Below are 23647 nucleotides of genomic sequence, written 5' to 3'. Positions count from 1 at the left end.
ATCTTGTACAACCAAGAGAGGAATATTTAGTTTTTGTTTTAAACTACTCAATTCACTTGTAAGCAAATTTTTGATACAAGAGAATTCAATAATAGGGTGTTACACTTATACCATTATATTACAAAGCTCTTGGCAAATATATGACAGCTCTAACCTAAAACACCAAATTTTACATCAAAATCAATATTCTCTGTATAAATTTGCATAGCTATGTGGACCGTATAAAACACCAAACGCTATGTGGACCATATCTAATACGATTGTCAAATTAAATTGTAGTATACTTAAAATGATACTCTAGTGTTGTTAAAATGAAACTAGTGTGTGAAAAATAAAACTAAAAAACATAGCTCATGTAATAACTTATAATGTCAAATGAAATTGTAGTATAATTAAGATGATATTTGAGTGTGCAGCGAACCCTAAATTCTCTCCGCCTCTTCAGCTGCCCGAACCTACTCAGACATGGCGGCGGCGCTATCGGCCGCCGCGCCCACTCTCACGCGCTCCTTCGCGGATGTCCTCTCCTCCAACTCATCTGCAACTCAACCCCGCCCCATAGATCGCTACAAAGGTATGCCAGTTGTCTCATTCTCTGACGAAGATATTCAACAGCTTGCTCTTCGATTTAAATTTGCGTTGATCGGTAAATTCACCAAAAGTCGCCCATCAATGGCCTTGCTAAGAAAATCTTTCGATCTTATTGGATTCGGTGGAGCTTTCACTCTGGGACTGATAGATCAACGCCATGTGCTTATCAACTTTGACAAAGAAGAAGATTTTCAACGTTGTTGGTTACGCAAGTCATGGTCGATCCAAGGATCCATAATGCAGATTTTTAAATGGACTACAGATTTCCGACCAGAAGTTGAATCTCCGATTGTTCCTGTGTGGATAGCTCTTGAAGGTCTACCGGCCCACCTCCACGATAAACGAGCAATCTACTCAATCGCACAAAGCGTCGGCCCCCCTCTTAAAGTCGATGCCTCAACTCTTATCCTCAACCGACCCTCAGTAGCCAGAGTTTGTGTTGAACTTGATGTAAGCAACCCCTTTCCTGAAAACATCTGGATTAACCATGGTTCCTCGGGAGGTTTTGCCCAGCCAGTTCACTATGAATATATCCCTCCATACTGTCATTCTTGTCTTAGATTCGGTCACCTATTAACCGAATGCAAAGTCTCCCTGATTCATAAACAGAGCAAAGATGGAAATGCTGACATTCCCATCCAACCAAAACCACAAACACTCCAGAAAGCTCAGATGCAATCAACCAACTCTGTTGCTCCGCCCCGCAAACGTTGGCGCCCTGTAACTGTGCAACCTCAACAGGATAAGCAAATTGAGCAACAGCATCAACCCTTACCAGAGAGAATATCGGACCATGAAAATCTCAGTATACCAGACCAAGTCCCTACACTTGGCCCTTTTTTATTAGATGATCATGCTGTTAGATCGGAAGATCATGCTGAAATCCAACCTGGTCACCTCTCTGAAGGAGACGAAGTGGAAAATGCCCAGAACTTTTCTCAATCCCTGCTAGAGTCTTGGAAGCAATCTAGTAAATTTTTCGCTTCAAAATTACATGCTTCAGCCACTGATGAAGCTGACTCCGTCAATGAGGATTTTGTTACAGTCACGCGAAAGAAACGAAGGCCAAGAAAGGATTACTCTCTCAATTCCCCATCTGTTTTAACCCATCTTGCAGCTGGGAAGATCGCAAAAGTTTCTTTCTCTAACCGTTTTAAATGAATTTGCTCTTCTGGAATATCCGGGGCCTGCTTTCCTCTTGCCGCAGGCTCAAACGGTTAATCAGACATGAGAGCATTCACCTTTCTGCCATCTTTGAACCTTTTTTAACCAATGATAAATTGGACTCCTACATCAGAACTCTTAATCTCCATAAAGGTTTTGCTTCTTCGGTTAGCAAAATTTGGATTCTCTGGTCTTCTTCTTTTAATGTTGAGGTTTTAATTGACTGTGATCAATTTGTTTACTGTAAAGCTTCCTTCATTCCTTGGAATTTTGACTTTGAGTTTGTGGCAGTTTATGCAAAACACACCAGAACAGACAGGCAAATTCTCTGGTCACAACTTAATGCTATAATAGAGGAAAGCTCTTCACCACTGCTACTGGGCGGGGATTTTAATGTCATATCGAGCGTGGCAGAATACAAAGGAAATGCAACCCCTGAATTAAATAGCATCTCAGATTTCTCAACTTTCATTGCTGACAACTCTTTGCTTGATTTAGCAACCACAGGAGGCACTTTCACCTGGACTGGAACCCGAAATCGGGGAAGAATTTGGAAAAGGCTTGACAGGTTTCTTCTCTCTTCTTCATTTAGAGATTACTTTACTGATGTCAATATTATGCTTCTGAACAGAACTACCTCAGATCATGCGCCAATTTTGCTTTGTGGAAATAAAGCGGATCTTTTGGGTCCTAAACAGTTTAGATTTCAAAATATGTGGCTCAAGCATGCTAGCTTTGAACATTTTGTGAAAACAAACTGGTCAGTTCCTGCTATTGGAGGGGTTATGCGTGCTCTTGCATTTAAACTTAAAAGACTTAAACAGGCACTCCGAGTTTGGAATAGAGAGATTTTTGGCAATGTTTTTGATCAAGTAAGGAACCTGGATCAATCAGTATCAGATGCGGAAAAAAGGTTTGATGCTTCACCAACCCAAGAGAATCGAGAACTGCTAAGTTATGCTCAAGCCTCCCTTCTCCAAGCTCTAAAGCTCGAAGAGATCTACTGGAAACAAAAGGCTAGAGTTAAATGGCTGAGGGAAGGGGATGCCAATACCAGCTTTTTTCATTCTACGGTCAAAGATAGACACCATCGACAACGCATAAGTGCAGTCAAAAACACATCCGGTAGTCTTCTTACTAATCAGGTTGACATCCAATCCGAAGCAGTTAACTTCTTCACCTCTTTATTTACAGCAGATGAAAGTGAAGATATGCATGCTATTCTTGACTGTCTGCCTACAATCTTAACCACGGAAGATAATATTACTCTCCTGGCCCCCTTGACTCGAGAAGAAGTTAAAAATGCGGTGTGGGCTTTAGACCCGGACAGTACAGCAGGTCCAGATGGTTTCTCAGGATCTTTTTTTAGGAGCTGCTGGGATATACTTCACAATGATGTGTACATAGCAGTTCTGGATTTCATGATTGGAGTTCCGGTGCCTTTTGCCTTCTCGAGTGCACAGATAGTCCTAATCCCCAAGAAGCTTAATCCAGAATCATTCGCGGATTATAGACCAATCTGTTTATGCACCTTTGTAAGCAAGATTTTTACAAAGGTCATTTCTACCCGTCTTAATAAGCTTCTCCCAAGGATAATTTCTAGAGAACAATCAGGCTTTGTCCAAGGAAGAAACATCCATGACAATGTTCTTCTTGCCCTTGAATTAATCCAATCTATCAACAAAAGATGTCGGGGATCTAACGTGGCAATTAAACTTGACATGTCAAAAGCTTTTGATCGAGTAGCTTGGCCTTTCCTACGAGCAGTCTTACAAAGGTTTGGATTCTCAACTTATTTCATAAATTTGATTATGAACTTTCTCAATGCAACTCGTCTGTCAGTGCTAGTTAACGGAGTTTCCTGTGGATTTTTCAAACCTTCAAGGGGTGTAAAACAAGGAGACCCACTATCTCCGCTTCTCTTTATTTTAGTCTCAGAAGCCCTATCACGCTCGTTGCTCCTTCATTATGGCTCGGGACTTATTTCCCCTTATGAAACTTCGTTTAGATGTCCAATCATCACTCACCTGGGCTTCGCAGACGACATTATAATTTTCACCAATGGAGGGGTGAATTCTTTGAGAAATCTAAGCAAGGTATTGAAAATCTATCAACAGGCCTCTGGGCAGAAGATCAACTCAGACAAAAGCTTTTTTATCACCTCAAAACACTGTAATCTGAACCGCATTACTGCCATGGAAGAGATACTAGATATGAAACGATCCTCACTGCCTTTCCGCTACCTAGGAGTGAATATTTTCCAAGGGAGAAACAAGATCATTTTTTATCAACATATTTTGGAGAATGTCAACAACAAACTCCAAGGTTGGCAGCGCAAACTCTTATCTCCGGGAGGTCGCTTGGTACTAATAAAGCATGTCCTGACAACTATTCTTCTCTACACAATCGCAGCTGTCCAATTACCTCGCCAAGTTATCAAAGAACTGGAGCGAAAGTTTGCTAGATTCTTTTGGGGAACATATGAAGGCAAGCAAAAATTCCATTGGGCATCATGGGAAAAAATTTGCTTACCTACCGATGAAGGGGGACTGGGAATTCATAATCTGACATCGATACAACAAGCATGCTCAGCGAAGCTTTGGTTTAACTTTAAGAACAAAGATTCCTTATGGTCAGAGTTCATGAAAGCCCGCTACTCTACGAGCTCAGTCCGGAGAAATGGTTCGATAGTCTGGCGCAGGATGTTTCAACTTGCGGACCTAGTGGATGAAAATAGCGGTGTAATTGACAATGAAACAATCTGGAAACCATCCACAAAAGGTGATTTTACACTATCAACGGCATATGATCTGATCAGACCGAGAAAGGGCTCAACACTTTCCTCAAAGTGTATCTGGGCACCAGGTTTATCCACTAAATGCTCAATCTTTATGTGGAAACTCCTCAGAAAATTCTTGTCATTTCCAGACTGTCTAGAGAGATTTGGAATCTGCCTACCTTCTATATGTCCTTTTTGCCTTAATGCAAGTGCATCACTAGAGCATTGTCTCTACTCTTGTACTCACATCTATGGAGTTTGGCAAACATTTGCTGTGATGTTCGAAATCTCCCTGAATAATGCTCGATCAATAAGAGCCGCATGTCACACATGGTGGCTTTCAGCCCAACCAGGAACAGCTTCGGGTTTCTACTGCTCTATTTTTCCTTGTCTAATCCTTTGGGTGGTGTGGACCTTATACAATGCAGCACTTTATGAAGATTCACCTTTCACTTTGGTTGCTACCATCTCGAAAATTAAAAGAGAGACAATGTTAATATCTCTGATTCATCCTATTCGCAGAAGTAGTTCATCAGATTACTTTCTAGTTCATGAAGGGATCGTTTCTTCTTTCTCTCCTAACCAGAGAATCAGAATTACTTGGATAAAATGGCAAAAACCGCCATCTGGCCGCTTAAAATTAAACACCGATGCTTTTTTTTTCCTTTAATGGAGCGGCCGGGGGGGCATGTTTACGGAATTCGGAAGGCATTCTCATTGCAGGATTATCTTTCCCCTTGATAGCATCCTCAGCACTTGAAGCAGAAGCTCTGGCACTTGACTTTGCTTTATCCTGGTGTGAGCTAGCATCAATGATCCCGGCACATATTGAAGTTGACTCTATTGTTTTGGTGCGATTCGCAACATCTATCACCAACTTGTTACCATGGAGAATTCGTAGTGCAGTCAAACACATTCACTCAAGGATCACTTCTTGGTCGTCATCCATTATTCATGTCTATCGTGAGGGAAACAGGGTTGCGGATGCTTTAGCTTTAGAGGGGTTGCATCGCACATCTGCCACTTTATTTTCATCTTTTAACTCCCTCCCTGATAAAGTTAAATTGGCTTTGCTGTATGACTTTCGGGGCTTTGCTGCCTCCCGTTCTTTTCGTTATTAATATATTATCCTTTTACCAAAACAAAAAAAAGATGATATTTGAGTGTTGCTATAATAAAACTAGTGTGTGAAAAATGAAACTAAAAAACATAATTTAATAACGGAAGGTACACAATACATTAACTACAGACGCATAACTAGTAAGACAAGACATTTGAGCTCTTCTTTTGAGAATTGAATAACGAGGCCAATTCATTAAATCATAAGTTGAAACGTTTACAAGAAAGATTGGTGGAATGGAAAAACATTCTTTACCGTCAGAAATAGAAACAAATTTCCTAACAATGTTATGGAAAACTTGATTCGCATATTGTTTCACAAATTTGAAACTGAAGTTGACAGTGGAACTTAAGGCTTTTTTAATGTCATTAATGATCTGGTCAAACGTAGCCAATATGACTCTAATTGATAAGTCTTACACACCACCTGAGTATCTATCTTCATTTTTCTGTTATTTACATAGGCCATTACCGTTTTTATTGTTCCATGCTTATAAAAAGAACTCGTAAAAAAACGAAAGGAATAAACTTACTAAAGAAATGAGAGGAAACAAATTCATGCAAAAACTCTTCTCTCTCCTCCATTATCTCCACCACCTACGATTAATACTCTAAAAAATTGAGCCAAAACCAACTAAAGGCAACAAAAATGATTAGGTTATTTATTTATTTATTTGCAGCTTTTTGGAGCTAAGTGAAAAAAAAAAAAAAAAAAAAAACACTTGCTGAGTCTGCACTCTGCAGGTCACGCACTCACGCTTACACGTAATTTCTCTAGTTTATTTTCTCACTCAAACAAAAAATCCTATTAATAATAAAAAAAAAATCTCAATTTCTCTCTTTCTAATCCGTATCACTTAAAAAAAAAAAAAGACCCTCAATGATAAGCCATAATGGAGTTGCTCTTGAAGATGAGACTAAAACACAGTTGAATATTGAGAAGGCTCCTGCCTGCAGCACTATCCGCCAAATCCAGTGACGTACTGATGTGCGTCTTCTCTTTGTAGAGGTGAGAGAGAGGTCACATGCCAAAGAGAAGTGCTTCACTTTTTCAAATTGGAAAGCAACATATATATATATCCCATAAAAACAAATGTCTGATGTAACCAAGCAGTCTGCTTTGTCTCGTTTCCCGTCTCGTTCCACCTTTCCTCTATAACTTATTATTGCTCCTCCGCCTTAAAACCCTTGTGTGGTTTCTTCTTGAAATTAAAAGTTTGATCTTTTAGGCAAATGGCAACCTCCAAATCTTCTGCTGATCAGGAATCAGGTAATTTCGACCTCCCCCTCTGATTTTCTTCAACTACTGTAATGCAATGTTAGATACCCATCTCTAATTTCTGACGCAGAGGTCAAGAATGGAGCCCAAGAGTTTAAAGCTCATGTCTTTTCGTCATCCTCTGAGGTAAAATTAATGGCAACATACATTAGTCTCAGTTTTACTAAGTTATAACTTTAGATAATACTATTGTATTGATCTACTGACTGACTTTTTTCAACTGTGTTTGTGAGAGAACATATGACACTAGCAAAAGTAGTTCTTTTATCTTTCTTATCTATTAACACTATTAAATACGGAGTATGTATTAATCTACTTCAAAACCATTATTAACTAACAGCTGACTTGAGCATACATACTGATATATGGTACTTTTGTAATGATTGATGGCATTCATGAATATGGTTTCTTCCAAATGTCTTGTCTTAAAAATTAAAATGAAAAATGAGTTAAGTAAACTGGGATGCTTTCCTAACCACATTGATTACTATGTGTAGTGTTTTATAAGTTCTTGAGGGAGATTGTTTCTGATTGAACAACTGTTTTATTGCTTATTATCTATTTATTGTTGGTTTTGTCAATTTACTCTCTCTATATTGCTTGAATTGGTTCCTGTTGAAAGTTAGCTACTGTATATGACTCTGTGTTTTCATTGCCCAAATAAGTTGCTTGAAAAGCTGCATGAGAAGTGGAACTCTGTGGAGAGGATACCCTATCCAGCAATGTACTCAAGTTTCTATGGCGGAATTATTCTTGATCCAGCTATGATGGTTATTCCAATTGATGACCACATGGTTCATCGAGGACATGGTGTCTTTGACACAGCTATTGTTCTTGACGGGTAGATTTCTTTCTTGAACCAATATCCAAAGCTTAAATGGAAAAACAATTGCTTTTAGTTTTTGATTTTTTTTTTGCTAAGGATTTTTTTTTGAGAATTTTTGAGAATTTTTGCTAAGGATTTATTAGAATTAGAAATTCCATATCCTGAAAATGTAAGTTTTATGGCCAATTCGCATAAGAGATGCTTCGAATCCTGAAATTATCTAATTTTCTGCTCCCTATATTGCTTTTCTTTTGCAATTCTCATGTCTTGCTGATATTTACTAAAAACATGCTTCAAAGTTCAAACAAATGCCTATACTTTAAATCATTCATGAGCAATTTTCTACTTGGGACTGTCCAGAATTGGAAGAGTATTCTCATTTTAGTACTTATAATTTTTGTTTGTTTCAGTTATCTCTATGAGTTGGATGCCCACCTTGACCGCTTTCTCAGATCAGCATCCAAGGCCAGAATTGTTTCTCCTCATTCGCGTTCTGAACTTAGGAGCATTCTTATCCAGCTTGCTGCTGTGTCAAAATGTAGGAAAGGAACCCTGAGATATTGGTTAAGTGCAGGACCGGGGGACTTCTTACTCTCTCCAGCTGGATGCCCAACATCTGCATTCTATGCTGTTGTTATATATGAAGACTTTGAACAGTGCAAAGAAGGGGTTAAAGTAATTACATCTTCTGTCCCCATGAAGCCGATCATTTTTGCCACAATGAAGAATGTAAACTACCTTCCAAATGTCCTCTCGAAAATGGAAGCTGAGGAGAAGGGAGCTTTTGCATCAATCTGGGTCGACGAGGAGGGTTATATCGCGGAAGGTCCAAACGTCAATGTTGCTTTTATTACCCACGAAAAGGAACTCATCTTGCCTAAGTTTGATAAGATCCTTAGCGGATGCACTGCTCTGAGGCTTCTTGAACTTGCACCCAAATTGGTAGAGCAGGGACGCCTGACAGGAGTGAAAACTGGTGATCTCACAGTCGACGAGGCCAAAGGAGCTGCTGAAATGATGTTTGTTGGAAGCACGCTTCCTATACTACCCATTATCGCATGGGATGAGAAACCCATTGGAGATGGTAACTCTCTTTTCAACTTGTATTAACTCTTTTAGTTATGAAACACAGCATAATAGCCTTCCAACATAGATTTCTGCAGTACTTCCCAACTTAGTTACTGAGTTCCCAATTATAGATTATCGTGAAACAGTATATGGTCCTATTGTTGTTGAGAAAGGTTTACATTGATGGTGATGATTTATTGTTACAGGGAAAGTGGGAGAGCTAACAATGGCGCTCTCGGATTTGCTTTGGGAAGATATGGTAGCTGGTCCTGATACTCAAAGAATTCCAGTTCCCTACGAATAAAATGGGTGTGAAGCTAAGGCAAACTGCAACTTTAAAAGTATTCTGAAGTGCCCTTATTTCATTTCAGAAAAATTGAAGTTTTACATAGTTTGTATCCTCATCTGGCAATTGCAATGTTTGTGTATCAAGATTGAAGAAGACAAGTGAAAAGTGCTCTCTGAATAAAAAGTTTCCCTTTTTTTTTTTTTAGATTACGTCTCAGCATTTATTGCTTGTATCTCCTCATGTTGGGAAGGACTCATGCTTGGTCGAAAGTAGTCTTTGTTTGATTTGACACCAAAGACTATTACGCCATACAAATCCAAATCCAAATCCTTAAACTTATAAAATAAGGTCCAAGATATAATTCTTTGGGATTAATGATGTGCATGAAGTATGTCCTTGTTGGCAGGTTCGTTACTGATAGGCAAATCAAATTTCATGTTATGCGTGATACCATGGAGGCCAGGCAAGGGAGTCAGTATACCGGAGTTAGCCTCTAACCTTTTGTTGTTTCAATTTTTCCATGAGATTGACATGAATAGAGTTTTTGAGGATGGCCCCTGGCCGTTTGAGTAAAATCTTTTTGTTATGAAGAAATTGGAAGAAAATATGAACTCGTATGGTAAACAGAGAATATTTGTATTGCTTTTTAGTTCTCAAATACAAGATTGAGCGTGTCCCCTTGTCTGTCGCAGGGTTGAATATTTATACTACATGAGTATAACGACTCATGAGTATAGCGACTCATAAAAACGGAGCTGGTAATAATTATCATGCCGCTAATAACTATGTGCTCTCCTCTTTAAGTGTCTGCACCTCTTGATAATTTTGCTCCTTTAATAAGATGCTGCTTTGTAATAATATCAGATGTTCGTTACACTTTATCTTCCGTGACGGTGGCAGCAGCGGTGTCAGTAGTGATAGTAGCGACGGTGGTGGTGGTGGTGGTGTAGAAATTAGAAAATAAAATTAACAAAAAAAAAAAAGTGGAAGTCATTTTCCAATAAAATGAGAGTATTTTCATTTGACTCACATTTTCTACTCCCTACCAAACATGAAAACCCATAAAATGATTTTTAGAAATCATTTTTCTGAATTTCCAAGCACACCCTAAGGGCACGTTTGGTTCGCGGAAAATATTTGAAAGGAAGTGGAAGTGAAATTTTATGGAAAAGTAGTTACTAAGAAAATGAATTCTATTGTTTGGTTGGTGGAAAAGAAAATACTGGGAATATAAATTCTATTGTTTGGTTGGGAATAAAAGAGTATGTGAATAATGAGTATAAAGACCTATAATTTGGTCCCTTGACTATAGCAAAATTACCAATTTGGTCCCGATTTAACAGATATTTAACGGCAAAATAAACGGATGACCAAATTGGTTAAAATTTTCAAACTCGAGGGACTTAATTAGGCACGAAAAATTATTGAGGACCAAAATGGTAATTTCGCAATAGTCGATGGACCATTTTGGTAATAAACTCTAAAATTAATAATAAGTTTGCTTTAATTTGGGGCCCAATTCGTATTTCTTTTTACAAGATTTTGTGCCAAATTTTAGGTTTTATACTTTTCTTCATTCTTCTCCGGATCTCCTCCATCCTCATTCTCCCGTGTGCGGCGTCATTCTCTAGTCGGCAGAGCCAGAGAGGCAAGATCAGAGGGCAGAGGCAGCGTCGCTGTCGTGGACTAGCGATGGAGATGAGGCGGCCACTGGCGAGTAGCGAGGCGGGCAGCAACGAGCGGAGGTCCATCGTCAGTGAGAAGAATCAGAAGAAACATGAGGAGGAAGAAGAAAACAACAAGGGTAAAATAATCTTGATAAATCAATTTTTCTTCCCAACAACCTAGAAAAACAAAATCTCAGAGTCTATCTCGGATTTTGTTTTCCTCAAAAATGGGGAATTCAAGTTCCCATGGAAAATAAATTCCAGTGAACCAAACATGGGAAATCAACACTTTCCATGATTTTCAGGACATGCCCTAAGTGTAGGGTTGTCATGTGAGAAGGGGAAAAGATTAACAAAAAAAAAAGAAGACTAGAAATGGACTAAATTGATCAATTGTATAGTATATAGATTGATAGAGGCATGGGCATATTGGACTAGCAAGTCTCTACCCACATAGTATAAATGGCAAAGGAGGACAAGAATATTGGGCTTGCAATGAGGAGGAATGTAGATCTATAAGGAGAGATTATTGGGCTTGGAAAGAGGGGGAATGTAGGCCCACAAAGAGGTGGTGGAAAACTATTGAGTTGGAAATAGGGGGAATGTAGGTTTACAAAAAGGGGTGAAAGGATACTAATCTTAGAAGGAGGGGGATGTAGGCTCACAAGATGGGATAAGGAATATATGACTGTCATGGGTGGGGGGTTGTGACCTGCCAAGGGCCCATCCGACTCCCCAAGCCGAGTCGTAGCTGGCGGGGGTCAAGCAAGTCTTGTCACACCATCAAGGCCGATGAAGGTGAGGCGACAAGAAAGGGTGCATGAAGGGGTATGGAGGGGTGCGAAAAGAGGAAAAGAAGGGGTATGGTATAACAAGTAGTGGGATACATGTTTATACAAGGTGGGGGAGGAACCAGAGCCACACATCTAGCAACGATGATAGGTGTCCATACCCAATAAAAGGGTCATATTGCCTCCATTTAGACATCACCATTCTCTCATTAACATCACTATTGGTCAGGTGTGGTTCACTACCTAGCCTTTCAACCCACACACCACGTTCGCGTTTCAAAGGGTCCAATATTAGTTTTAGGCACCAAACATTTTACTTGGACTTTATGTATTTATTCATTGATCATATGTAAATATTATTTAGACATAGTACAAGATTAATATTTATTAGGGAAAAGGGTCAAATAGGCCCTCGAACATTTCATAAGAAGTCAATTAGGTCCACGAACTTTTAAAATGTGCAATTAGACCCTCAAACATGTCAAAATAAGGCAATGAAGCCCACGAACAGGTAATTGACCTGTTATTACCGGTCATTTGGATTTTCCAGCGACCGGCGACACTTTCCGGCCACCGACGACACAGTCCGGCGACCGCCGACGACCGAATCGTCCCGGTTGCCATCTCCGGCGAATGGCCGCCTTCTCCGTGAAGAAGGCAACCAGAAATGGCCGCCTTCTTCACGGAGAAGATCTGGTCACCTTCTCCGTGAAGAAGGTGACCAGAACTGTGGTCGCCTTTTCCGTGAAGAAGGCCACCAGATCTAGTCGCCTTCTTCACGGAGAAGGCGACCAGAGTTCTGGTCGCCTTCTCCGTGAAGAAGGCGGCCATTTCTGGTCGCCTTCTCCGTGAAGAAGGCAACCAGATCTGGTTGCCTTTTTCACGGAGAAGGCGGCCATTCGTCGGAGACGGCGACGATTCGGTCGTCGCCGGTCGCCGGATTGTGTCGTCGATGGCCAGAAAGTGTCGCCGGTCGCTGGAAAATCCAAATGACCGGTAATAACAGGTCAATTACCTGTTCGTGGGCTTCATTGCCTTATTTTGACATGTTTGAGGGTCTAATTGCACGTTTTAAAAGTTCGTGGACCTAATTGACTTCTTATGAAATGTTCGAGGGCCTATTTGACCCTTTTCCCTATTTATTATCTATACGACTATACCTAACTTATGATGAATACAATCATAGATTAAATTTAATATTTCTTTTAATAGTATGAGAATTAATGAATTACTTGAACCATTAGACAAGTATTCATTGTTTTTTCTTTATGTATTATTATTATTAAGAAAAGTGAGATCCGTTTTTCTCATTGTGAGAGAATATTTATATATGTCCATGTGAACAGTTCAACTGGTTACAGAGATAAAATTTATCATAAGAGACTAAGGAAACTAAAGATAGAGTATCATCAACGACACTAGTTGAGTCACCAGTCCATAAATAATATATTTATTGGATATTATTACACTCCCCTACATTTACCAGCTTGATGTGACATTTTGCGATTAATTAAAAGAGTATTTTTTTTTAAAGAAACACCCGATTATAAATTGTATGGATTTTTGTAGGGGTGAGAATCATTTCTCATATGTATTTTATGTTATTGAGACTCGTGAAACGGTATCACACAAATGTTACCCTTTGTGTATTAATTGCCTAATTGGTTTATAAATTTCGCTTGGAAAAGCGAGGTGCATGTCACGGAAATAATAATCATTGAAAGTGTGCAATTTTCAAATTTCCACGTTGCTTACGCCGTATAAAGAAAATGAAAATCCCTACCTATTTGGCGGTAACGTTATGTGGGAAAAATCTACAAATATTTCCGCTCAACCCACTCCACTCACACCCCCACCATCCCCTTCAATGGCGTGTAGCCAACGCACCCACGCCAAAACGAGAGCCTGCCACGTCCTTCAAGTTTGCTATTCGTTCAACATCGCCCGTGCCGGTCACGATCTCCTTCCGCGCGTGGATTGAGGAACCCGAGCCCCAGTCCGTTCCCCAGTACGAAACCCTCTCTCTTTGCCTCCGCCTTGGTTATTGGCTTTCTTCTTCTCTGCACAACAGCTACTGAGAAAAAAAAGAGATACGCGCACAAGGATAAAATCAGAGCATTCTAGAGAGAGGATAGGGTTGAAAAAGGGTTTTTCGAGACGAAAATCTCTGCGGAACAAGGACCGGTCTTCGCGGAACCGTAGAAAACCAGGAAAGGAGCGCCAGGTTCAGTTTGGAATCCATGGTTTTCAGGTTCTTTTCTGATTCTCCTCATACTATTTGATCCATCGGTCAATCACTCAAAAGTCTAATCTCCTCATTGCCTCTATAATTTATGGGATTTCAGATGCCAATTTGGAGTAAAAGTTAGGGTTTCAATCCCCATTTTGCTATTTTAGCAGATTTTCCAGATTGCTATTAAAAACAGAGTAATTGCTCGGGGGTGGTTGTCATGCGATTTTCGCAGTCAACGTCGGTTGAGAGGAAAACGCAGGATCATAAAGTTGGAAATTTTAGGACTAAGAAAAAACATAAGAGGCTAGATGCTATTTGTGATAGGGCATATACTCAGAGTCATAGTGCGATTGAAAGCAAGGAGCTTGATGAGTCCAGTAATGCTGGAGGGGATGAACTGGAGCTCAGGCGGAGCACTAGGGTCCGAAAGGCTCCTGTTCTACTTGATTCGTCCCCGCCTCCTCCAAAGAAGCGAAAAAAGGTTGACAAAAGGGGTGGGGTGAATGGTGTGAAGAGAGAAGAAGATGATGACCAGTTTGAGATGCCGTGTTCAACATCAAGGGATCTGCTTGAAGATACTGGTGGTTGGCGAACAAGGTTGAGATCCAGGAGTACAAATGCAAGTTCTGTTTCGAGAGGGAAGGGGGAGTCCTCACCAGCATGTAGAAGGAAGCTTGTTGAGAACTTTAGCAAGTTCAAAAGCAAATCAAAGATGGAGGCTGAACCGTTTGATGATGGTGAAGAAAGGCAGGTACGTGGGGAATTGACAATTGTTAAGTCAAAGAGACCTGGAAGAATTAAAGCTTCAAATGCCTTTGAGAGTGAGCACCTGGACATTGATCTTGGTGGTAGTACGGAGGATGATGAAGACTTGGTGATTATGGAAGAGATGTCACAACAAATGGATGAAGAGGATGACAAATTGATAATTGAGGAAGATGTGCCAGAAGAAATGAATCAAGAAAAAGAAAATTCATTAAATAAGGAAGAGGTGCTAGAAGAAGTGAATGAAGAGGAAGATTTGCCACAGAACGATGAAAGTGATAAGGGAGTAGAGAATGGTAACACACCCTCGCCAACTATCTATAAAGAAGAGGACAAAGTAGAAATGTGCTTACAGTCCAAGCAATGCGTGAGTTCTGACAATGTGGAATCCATGGAGCAGGATATGCCAATTGAAAAGCATGTCTGCGGATCAGGTGACCAAAGAAATGCTCTAGAAGTTGACTTTGTTATTGTAGATGAAAATGTAAAAGATGATGCTAATGGAGATGAAGATAAACAAGCAAAAATAGGATATCTTGAAAAAGCAAAAGATGAAGTAGATTGCAGTATCTTCTACCAAAGGAAGGGTAAGAGTTCCCGTGAACCTCTAGCAAATGAGAGAACGATTGATGTTAGTCATGTTACAAGAAAGCGGAAGATAAAAGAGGGAAGACATTGTGGCTTGTGTGGAGGTGGTACAGATGGAAAACCTCCCAGAAAACTAGTACAGGATGGGGTTCTAAGTGATAATGAGGCACACAGTGAGTCTTCCACTTCTGAGGAACCTAATTATGATGTATGGGATGGATTTGGTGATGAACCTAGCTGGCTTGGACGCCTCTTGGGCCCCATAAATGACCGTTTTGGTATTGCTGGAATTTGGGTTCATCAGCAATGTGCTGTATGGAGTCCAGAGGTATGGTTCACTGAGCGATATCACATATGTTCTATTCTATTTATATCCAATCATGCTTTCATCTTGTCTGCTTGATGAATACTTCTATTATGTATAGATTTTTTACAATCAGAAAAGTTACATCCAAACTGCAGTCTTTAATAAAGTTATCACTCTTTGAGTTGTCTGTTGCCCTGGTCTGCAACCTTTTAAGAGTGAATATCTTCTTTTCATTATAATTTATTTATTTTTAGGAAAGCTAGAGGCAAGACATTACAAGTTAGAATTTTTTGGTTTTGTTCTTGCATATGCCATAACCTAAAAGAGGCGCTATGCCCATATTACAAAGGGATACAGACCAGCATGCCATTTTTGGCACAAACATAGAAATAAGATTCCTTTCTAAGCCCTGCATTTTAAAGGAGCTTTTTTTTTTTTTTTGGGCAGTGATCCCTCCCTTTTTTGTGGTATATCCATAGTAATGATAATTTCTTCTTCCTTTCTCATTCATCTATGTATTTGTGTTTCTTTTATTCAAAGTTTAACGACTTCTAGGCTGCCACCAACTTTGCTGTATGTAAACTAATATCGTATGTTTAAAGATTATCAGGGCTTAACATATTATCTTGCCATGTGTTGCTCTATGATGGTAATATTAGTAGGAAGTAACCCACATTCCTACTTGCCAGTTTTCCTGCTGTGTACATATTTGATCATTTTTTACTGTTTGTACTCTTTTTTTTTTTGAAATACTGTTTGTACTCTTAAATGCTTTTGCCTCTGCATTCATAATTACCATTTCTTCTCTTTTAGGCACTGTATGTCAATATGTTTCAATTGTTTCTGCTCTTTTTGTTTGTTTTCAGGTCTATTTTGCTGGTTTGGGATGCATGAAAAATGTTAGGGCAGCACTTAGCAGGGGAAGGGTTTTGAAATGCAGTCGATGTGGGAGGCCTGGGGCAACTATTGGATGCCGTGTTGATAGATGTCCAAGAACCTACCACCTGGTCAGTTTCATTCTTAAGTACAATTCCCCCTTCTGGCCTTCCCTTGTTCTTGCATCCATCTATCTTTTCTTCTTTGTCCTTTACTGTCAGTTAAAGGTTTGGTTATTCACGAACTTTATTAGCTAGATTTTTCTGAGGGAAGTTATTTGATTTGGCAGCCGTGTGCACGAGCCACTGGTTGCATCTTTGATCATCGCAAGTTTCTCATAGCTTGCACTGATCATCGACATCTATTCCAACCCCATGGAAGTAAATATCTGCATCGGCTAAGGAAAATGAAAGTTAAGAAGATGAAGTTGGAGCTGAGAAAGACATCTAATGATGCATTGCGCAAGGATATTGAAGCTGAAGAGAAATGGTTGGAGAACTGCGGGGAGGATGAAGAATTTTTGAAACGTGAGAGCAAGAGGCTTCATCGAGATTTGTTAAGAATTTCTCCTGTATACATTGGAGGTTCTAATTCTGATACTGAGGTTCAGTTTCAAGGTTGGGAATCCATTGCAGGGCTTCAAGATGTCATCCAGTGCATGAAGGAGGTGGTCATCTTACCACTGTTATACCCTGAGTTTTTTAGCAGTCTTGGACTCACACCTCCTAGGGGGGTTCTTTTACATGGATACCCTGGGACAGGTAAAACTTTAGTTGTACGTGCACTGATTGGTTCATGTGCTCGAGGTGATAAACGCATAGCATATTTTGCTCGTAAAGGAGCAGATTGTTTGGGAAAATATGTTGGTGATGCTGAGCGGCAATTAAGACTTTTGTTTCAGGTTGCTGAAAAATCTCAACCTTCTATCATTTTCTTTGATGAGATAGACGGCTTGGCTCCTTGCCGCACTAGGCAGCAGGATCAAACACATAGTTCAGTGGTGTCCACTTTGCTTGCCCTGATGGATGGATTGAAATCTAGAGGGTCAGTGGTTGTTATAGGGGCCACAAATCGTCCAGATGCTGTTGATCCAGCTTTAAGACGACCTGGGAGATTTGACAGGGAGATATATTTTCCATTGCCATCAGTGAAGGACAGAGAAGCAATTCTCTCACTACACACAAAGAAATGGCCTAAACCTGTCTCTGGACCCTTACTCAAATGGATAGCCAAGAAAACAGTGGGATTTGCTGGTGCTGATCTTCAGGCCCTTTGTACTCAAGCTGTCATTGTTGCTTTAAAGAGGAGCTTCCCCTTGCATCAGTATCTCTCTGCAGCCTCAAAGAAAGGGCCTGATGTTAAATGTTCTCCCCTACCCATCTTTACTGTAGAGGAACAGGATTGGTTGGAAGCTCTAACACATGCACCACCTCCATGTTCACGTAGAGAAGCTGGAATGACTGTGAATGATGTGGTTTCAGCACCTCTTCATACCTTTCTTTTTCCTTGTCTTTCCCAACCCCTTTGTAAATTGCTTGTCTCCCTTTATCTGGATGAGCGCCTCTACTTACCGGACCGCCTTTCTAAAGCTGCTTCATTGGTAAAAGATGTTTTCATCTCTGCATTGGATAAAAAGAAAGCTCTCACTGGTAATTGGTGGTTATACATTCAAGACTTGCTTAAAGAACCAGATGTTTACTGCAAAGTTGAGGATCACCTCTCTCGTGCCAGTATTCTGGTTCGAGATTCTAATATTGGTACTTCTGCTATTTTAGAGGAGAACATTGATGATGATCACTCTACTTTTGGACATTCCAAATTTCACCATATGGGTGCTCGTGCTAGCTTGGTCCAAAATATATCGGGAAAGAAATCTGGATTCCGATTATTAGTTTCTGGAAATCCAAGATGTGGTCAGAGGCATCTTGCTTCTTGTCTTCTCCATTGTTTTGTTGGTAATACTGATATTCAAAAGATTGATCTGGCTACTATTTCACAAGAAGGACATGGAGATATTATACAGGGCTTGACATGGATACTGAGTATGTGCTCTACTGTGTAACTTTGGTGCTTCCTCTCCACCCCTTACATTCATAAAATTCATAGAAATTTCCTTTTCTCTTTTCTCTCATTTTTCTTATCTGTTATATAAACAGTGCTTTGCAATTCATTTTTTTATAAGCAGCACTTGTCAATTCATATCTTTTGAAAGAAAGACTGTCTAAGAAAAGAGAAAGCATACCTTTAAAATCATCGTAAAGTCATTGTTATTAGCTTCATTTTTCTTTCTTGAAAGTTATAATCCATTTGTATTCTGAATTATGTAATTATGGCTGGTTCAGTTTTTGTTCATTGAAGAAACTGATGAACAATACACTTTATTGTGGCAGTGAGGTGTGCAAGTGTTGGAAATTGCATGATATATATGCCAAGATTGGATTTATGGGCTGTGGAGACCAATTACCAGGTTTGTGAAGCTCAGGGTGTTTCTCTGTCAGTGAAGCCTCAGTCATTTGAGGAGAAATCCCTCAAGGAAATCAGCAATGGAGACAACTATCCTGTTGCTAATATGACGGAAGTGGAGTCCAGACGTGAACTGAGAGAGGTGTCGTATGTCTGGAACTCCTTTGTTGAGCAGGTTGAAACCTTAGGTGTTTCTACATCCTTGACTATTCTGGTATGTGTGTTTCTCCTAAAAACTTAGATGATTAAAAAGCTATATTTCCCTCAGATTTTAGTTGGTAGATAATTAGTTCATGTAGCTTCAGCTAATACTAAGAAATCTCCTCGACTCTGGAGTTGACTTGTGAAAAGGGACTCACTTTAGCCCCATCCTTCCTCTGTTTTAATAGGCTACGTCAGAGATGCCATTTCAAGAACTTCCTTTTAGGATAAGACAGTACTTCAAAGGTCAGAAATTGGATCAGTCTCTCTCAACTCCATTGGGGGATTCCATGCCAGTGATGCCACAGTTTTCTGTACAGCTTGATGAAAGTTTCAATGTTGATCTAGTAGTTGATCTATTTGCAGCAAGACTGTGTAATGATTTATCTCAACACTTCATTCAGTTGATATATCATGCCAATCATGTCCATATGGTCCCTCAAAATGGCAAGGATTATGATGAAACCATGGAGAATATTGGATCTACATGCCCCGACACCAAAGCTGGAACAGCAATTGAGCATGAAGGCAAACAATGCTCCATAAACCCCATTACTCCTATTGCCCCTAACAATAAACATGGAAAAGGGAAATCAAACTTGTTATCAGCAATTACTACTTTTGGCTATCAAATTTTGCGATATCCTCATTTTGCTGAACTTTGTTGGGTCACTTCCAAGTTAAAAGATGGTCCTTCTTTTGACTTAAATGGACACTGGAAAAGTTGGCCTTTCAATTCGTGTATTCTTCGTCCTAATAACTCTGTGAAAGAGGTTTCTCTTTCTACCAGCAATATGAAAAGCAAAGAAAATTCTGGTATAGTAAGAGGCCTGATAGCGATTGGGTTGTCAGCGTACACTGGCAAATATGCTTTTCTTAGAGAAGTATCTTCTGATGTTCGGAAAGTTCTGGAACTTCTAGTTGCAGAAATTAATGACAAAGTTCAGGGTGGGAAGGACAGGTATCAGTTCAGCCGTCTTTTGTCTCAAGTGGCTTATCTTGATGACATGTTCAGTAGCTGGCTTTACATGCTTCAGAGGTATGATTCCAGTTAGCCACTAGTCTGTCACATTTTTATTTCTTGTTCACATCTAATGAGAATGAACTTTGTTTCAGTTTAGAGGTGGACACCCAACGCTCAGGTCCAGAAGCAAACTCTGCAGTTAATTGTGTACGTCATTTGGAAGAATCTAACCCTTCAAAGAATACTAGTTTGGAAGGTGATGAAACATTGCATGACGCAAGGATAGTAGAAGGAAGTGCCTTTGAATTAAATGCTGAAAATGACAGGCATAGTGGTCTGGAAGGAGAAGGTGATCAAGATGTATCAGGTACAGTGGTGGCCTCTCAGTCGATGGACATGGACCCTTCTACACTGGTTGAAAATGTTACAAGTACCATTGGATTAAATACTAAAAATGTTGAACATAGTGGTGTGCAAGTAGAAGGTAATTCTGGTGATCAAGATGAAGTATGTGTGGTTGCAGTTGGAGAAGATGAAGCTTCCCAGTTGGTGGATATGGAGCGTTCTCCGACTGTTGGACACACTTCCATTTCTCTGAAGAATGGGGTCACTCTTGAATCGAGCACTGCAACTGTTAGTGTGTCTCATGAAGGTGAAGATTGTGGATCCAAAATACACTCTAATGGACATGCAGAGCAAAAATCTATTGATATTCAAGATGAAGAGGATGGCCCCTGTGGTCCGGATGGTAGGTTTGGTACTGAGATCTCTGTTCACAGAAAAGTTGTTTTTAATCTGGAGAACGGCTTGTCCTTGCCTGAAAATAATCTTCCTCTCGAAGATGACAAGAGAAAGCCTCATGATGGTGTTGCATGCTGTTCAAATAAAGCTACTGATCTTCCAAAAGCTTCTGGTCTTGTATGCTTCTTTGGTTGCTGCACTGGGTGTCTGGAGAAACTTCACCACTTATTACGAGAAGTGCTTAGATACGAGTGGGGACTTAAAGGAAAAGAGTGCAAGTTAGAGGATGTTTACGATTTTGTGGCCGCGTTATCTGCAAAATTTCATTCGTCTCTTAGAATGTGGTTGGTGACAGAAAATTGTAGTTCATTTGATAAAAAGGGGGAGGCGGAGTTTGAGCACAAGGACAGAGTTGAAAATTCAGACAAGAGGTTGAAGATGATGGAGTGTAGTCGTCACAGTAGTGTAAATAGAGAAGTGGATGGGTGTGAGAGTTCAGAGAATGGAGATGGAGATGGAGATGGTAGGGCATATATATTTAGAGATGGTGTACTAACCAATTTAGAGAGATGTAAGGATGGTTGTTTCCACTGCGAAATTAAGAAATTATGCCTTCATTCCCTTATAGAGTGGATAGAAGGGGGGGAAAGAGCCATAAATTGATAGAAGCAGATTTTGTTTATGCGGGTAGCAAAATATCTATCTTGGATGGAACTTCAGTCTCAGATGTAAAATCAAAAATTTTGTTTTCTGAATTGAGTTTTGATCTTATACTTTACTCATTCATCAGAATTTTTTTGTTTTATTATTACCCCATATATATATAGAGGAGGATAGAGAATTCCATGAATATCTGAACAGGTTATAGTAGTAATGTCGTCTATGATGTCCAGTAGATATGCAGGTCTTAGAACAGTAAGTTTATATGGTATTTCCAATTGTGGATTTTGCTTGATTTTTTGACCTTTCTTCGAGTTTGTGGTTGAGGACTTGAGGTGGAAAAAAGAGAGATGGAAGTAAAGAAAAAAAAAAAAAGTGTTACAGTAGGTAACTCTTTTGAGCTGGCCTGCTTGATACTTAGGCCAAGGATCGAACTCTTGATCAAGTTAAGGATGAATGAGTCTCTTCTACACAATCACACTTCCCAAATTATTTTTATTAACATATACATCTAATAGATTCATAATATTTCTTCTATATGTTCATAAAAATAAAATTTAATATACATAAACATAGTACTACAGGCATCATATTTAATAACATTCATTTTGTATTATATTAATAATATTTGTTCTATATATTCATAAAACTAAACCTTAATATACATAACATAGGCAAACCTATCTTATAAATGTATTATGGGTAGAGTGTGCAGTGAAATGTGTGAATAATTTCTAATCATGCTTACTTGAAATGATGTGGTGTTGAACCAATGTCTATATTACAAGTTATACCTTGATTCACGATATAACAATGGGGCTATGTAGCAATCACCCGTGGATAGATCTATCTAATACTGTCCTTTATTTTATTTCTGTGAATGAAGGAGGTGGCAAAAGGAAATATCCAGTATGACCACTAGTTAACACAGAATTGGGAAGGCAAAATGAAAACGTGGACGGCAGGATTCGAACCTGCGCGGGCAGAGCCCACATGATTTCTAGTCATGCCCGATAACCACTCCGGCACGTCCACCCAATTATTATTTTGATAGTAATTATCTATAATCTTATATTAGGTCTAGCAATTATTGTCATGACAATTATTGTGTTTACTGTTTAGTACTTCAAATGGGATTATATATTTATGTTATAGTACTAGTTATAAACACAATGCAATGTGCGATAAAAAAAATGCCCAATGAACAAAAATGATAGTAATATTACATAATAAAAATAAATGAAAAATTACATATTCTTATAGGAAATAATTATAAAAGAATATAAATTATTAATTGATAATATAAACTTTGAAATAATCTGTAAGTGCATAAAAGAAGTAAGATATAATTAATAATTTGTTCTTGATTATAAATCTAACTATTAATAGAATTTTACTTACATTTACTTTTTATTATAAATATAACTACTAATGGAATTTGAGAGTACCATACTGTGAGGGATTAAATTCACAATATTTTAGATAATTGAATGAGAGAATTTATTCAAATTAAAAAAAATAGAATGTCAAATTTCAAAAAGGATTATAATTAGCAAAGAAAATGACATGCTTAAGTAGTTAACCAATCAACATTCAATTTTACTCTCAGTGGTAGAGTGAGGTTCAAACCACATTGAAATTAATAGTGAGATGACTTCTTATGCGCATAAGTATATAAACGATGAGAACATAATGAAATTACTTAAGCAGCTCAGGATTTACCTCCTTTATGGATTTTGAGGTGAATTCATGAAGTCTAAATATAGTGTGACAAAATTGAGAAATATGAATTATTAAAAAACATAAGGGACAAAATGTATTTTCTTTTTGAAAATAATATTAGTTTTTTTAAATCTATTTGCATTTCTATCCTCAAGATATTACTGGTTCAATGTATGTAACGTGGAATCAGGGGTAGAGAGGCCTAAACGACAAACTTTTACATGGAATGTACATTCGAGACTCATAATCCAGCCAAGTTAGTGTCAATATTTCCTAATCTGATCTGGAGAAATTTCTACTACCTAAGCTTGCTTATTTAAACAAGCAATTCATGTCTTCCTCCATTATTGGACGCGACAGGTGGTTGAATCATATTAGTTATAAGATACTGTAATATTGACAAAAATTAAATTTGTAACCTTCAAATACGATAATCATGTTTACTGGATCCCACCCAAATCAATATATTTATCTCTAACCAATAGCTGTCACATACATACTTACTAGCTTCTTTTTTTTTTTTTTTTTTTTTTTTTTTTTTTTTAAAATACATA

At 38.9% G+C, this 23647-nt stretch overlaps 3 protein-coding genes and 1 non-coding gene across 4 annotated transcripts; 3 read left to right on the top strand and 1 right to left on the bottom strand.

The window, feature by feature from the left end:
* Nucleotides 1-1748: 1748 nt before the first annotated feature.
* On the top strand, nucleotides 1749-5204 carry LOC116010166. The gene has a single exon (XM_031249441.1). It carries the CDS (start codon nucleotides 1749-1751, stop codon nucleotides 5202-5204), a length of 3456 nt encoding a protein of 1151 aa, XP_031105301.1.
* A 1432-nt stretch (nucleotides 5205-6636) lies between these two features.
* On the top strand, nucleotides 6637-9321 carry LOC116011336 (D-amino-acid transaminase, chloroplastic-like). Its single transcript, XM_031250885.1, has 5 exons — nucleotides 6637-6923; nucleotides 7003-7058; nucleotides 7598-7773; nucleotides 8169-8842; nucleotides 9033-9321. Exons 1-5 carry the CDS (start codon nucleotides 6887-6889, stop codon nucleotides 9128-9130), a joined length of 1041 nt encoding a protein of 346 aa, XP_031106745.1. The 5' UTR covers nucleotides 6637-6886; the 3' UTR covers nucleotides 9131-9321.
* Nucleotides 9322-13447: 4126 nt separating this feature from the next.
* LOC116011291 lies at nucleotides 13448-21561 on the top strand. The gene is made up of 7 exons (XM_031250844.1): nucleotides 13448-13824; nucleotides 13919-15487; nucleotides 16333-16473; nucleotides 16632-18384; nucleotides 18733-19019; nucleotides 19195-20045; nucleotides 20123-21561. Exons 2-7 carry the CDS (start codon nucleotides 14024-14026, stop codon nucleotides 21372-21374), a joined length of 5748 nt encoding a protein of 1915 aa, XP_031106704.1. The 5' UTR covers nucleotides 13448-13824; nucleotides 13919-14023; the 3' UTR covers nucleotides 21375-21561.
* Nucleotides 21562-22324: 763 nt separating this feature from the next.
* Nucleotides 22325-22406, bottom strand: TRNAS-AGA. The gene has a single exon. It is a non-coding gene; the product is annotated as a tRNA-Ser (tRNA).
* Between the last annotated feature and the right edge of the window lie 1241 nt (nucleotides 22407-23647).

The sequence above is a fragment of the Ipomoea triloba genome, chromosome 2 (genome assembly GCF_003576645.1).
Source record: "Ipomoea triloba cultivar NCNSP0323 chromosome 2, ASM357664v1".
NCBI lineage: Eukaryota > Viridiplantae > Streptophyta > Magnoliopsida > Solanales > Convolvulaceae > Ipomoea > Ipomoea triloba.
This window is presented reverse-complemented; position numbering and strand designations above follow the sequence as displayed.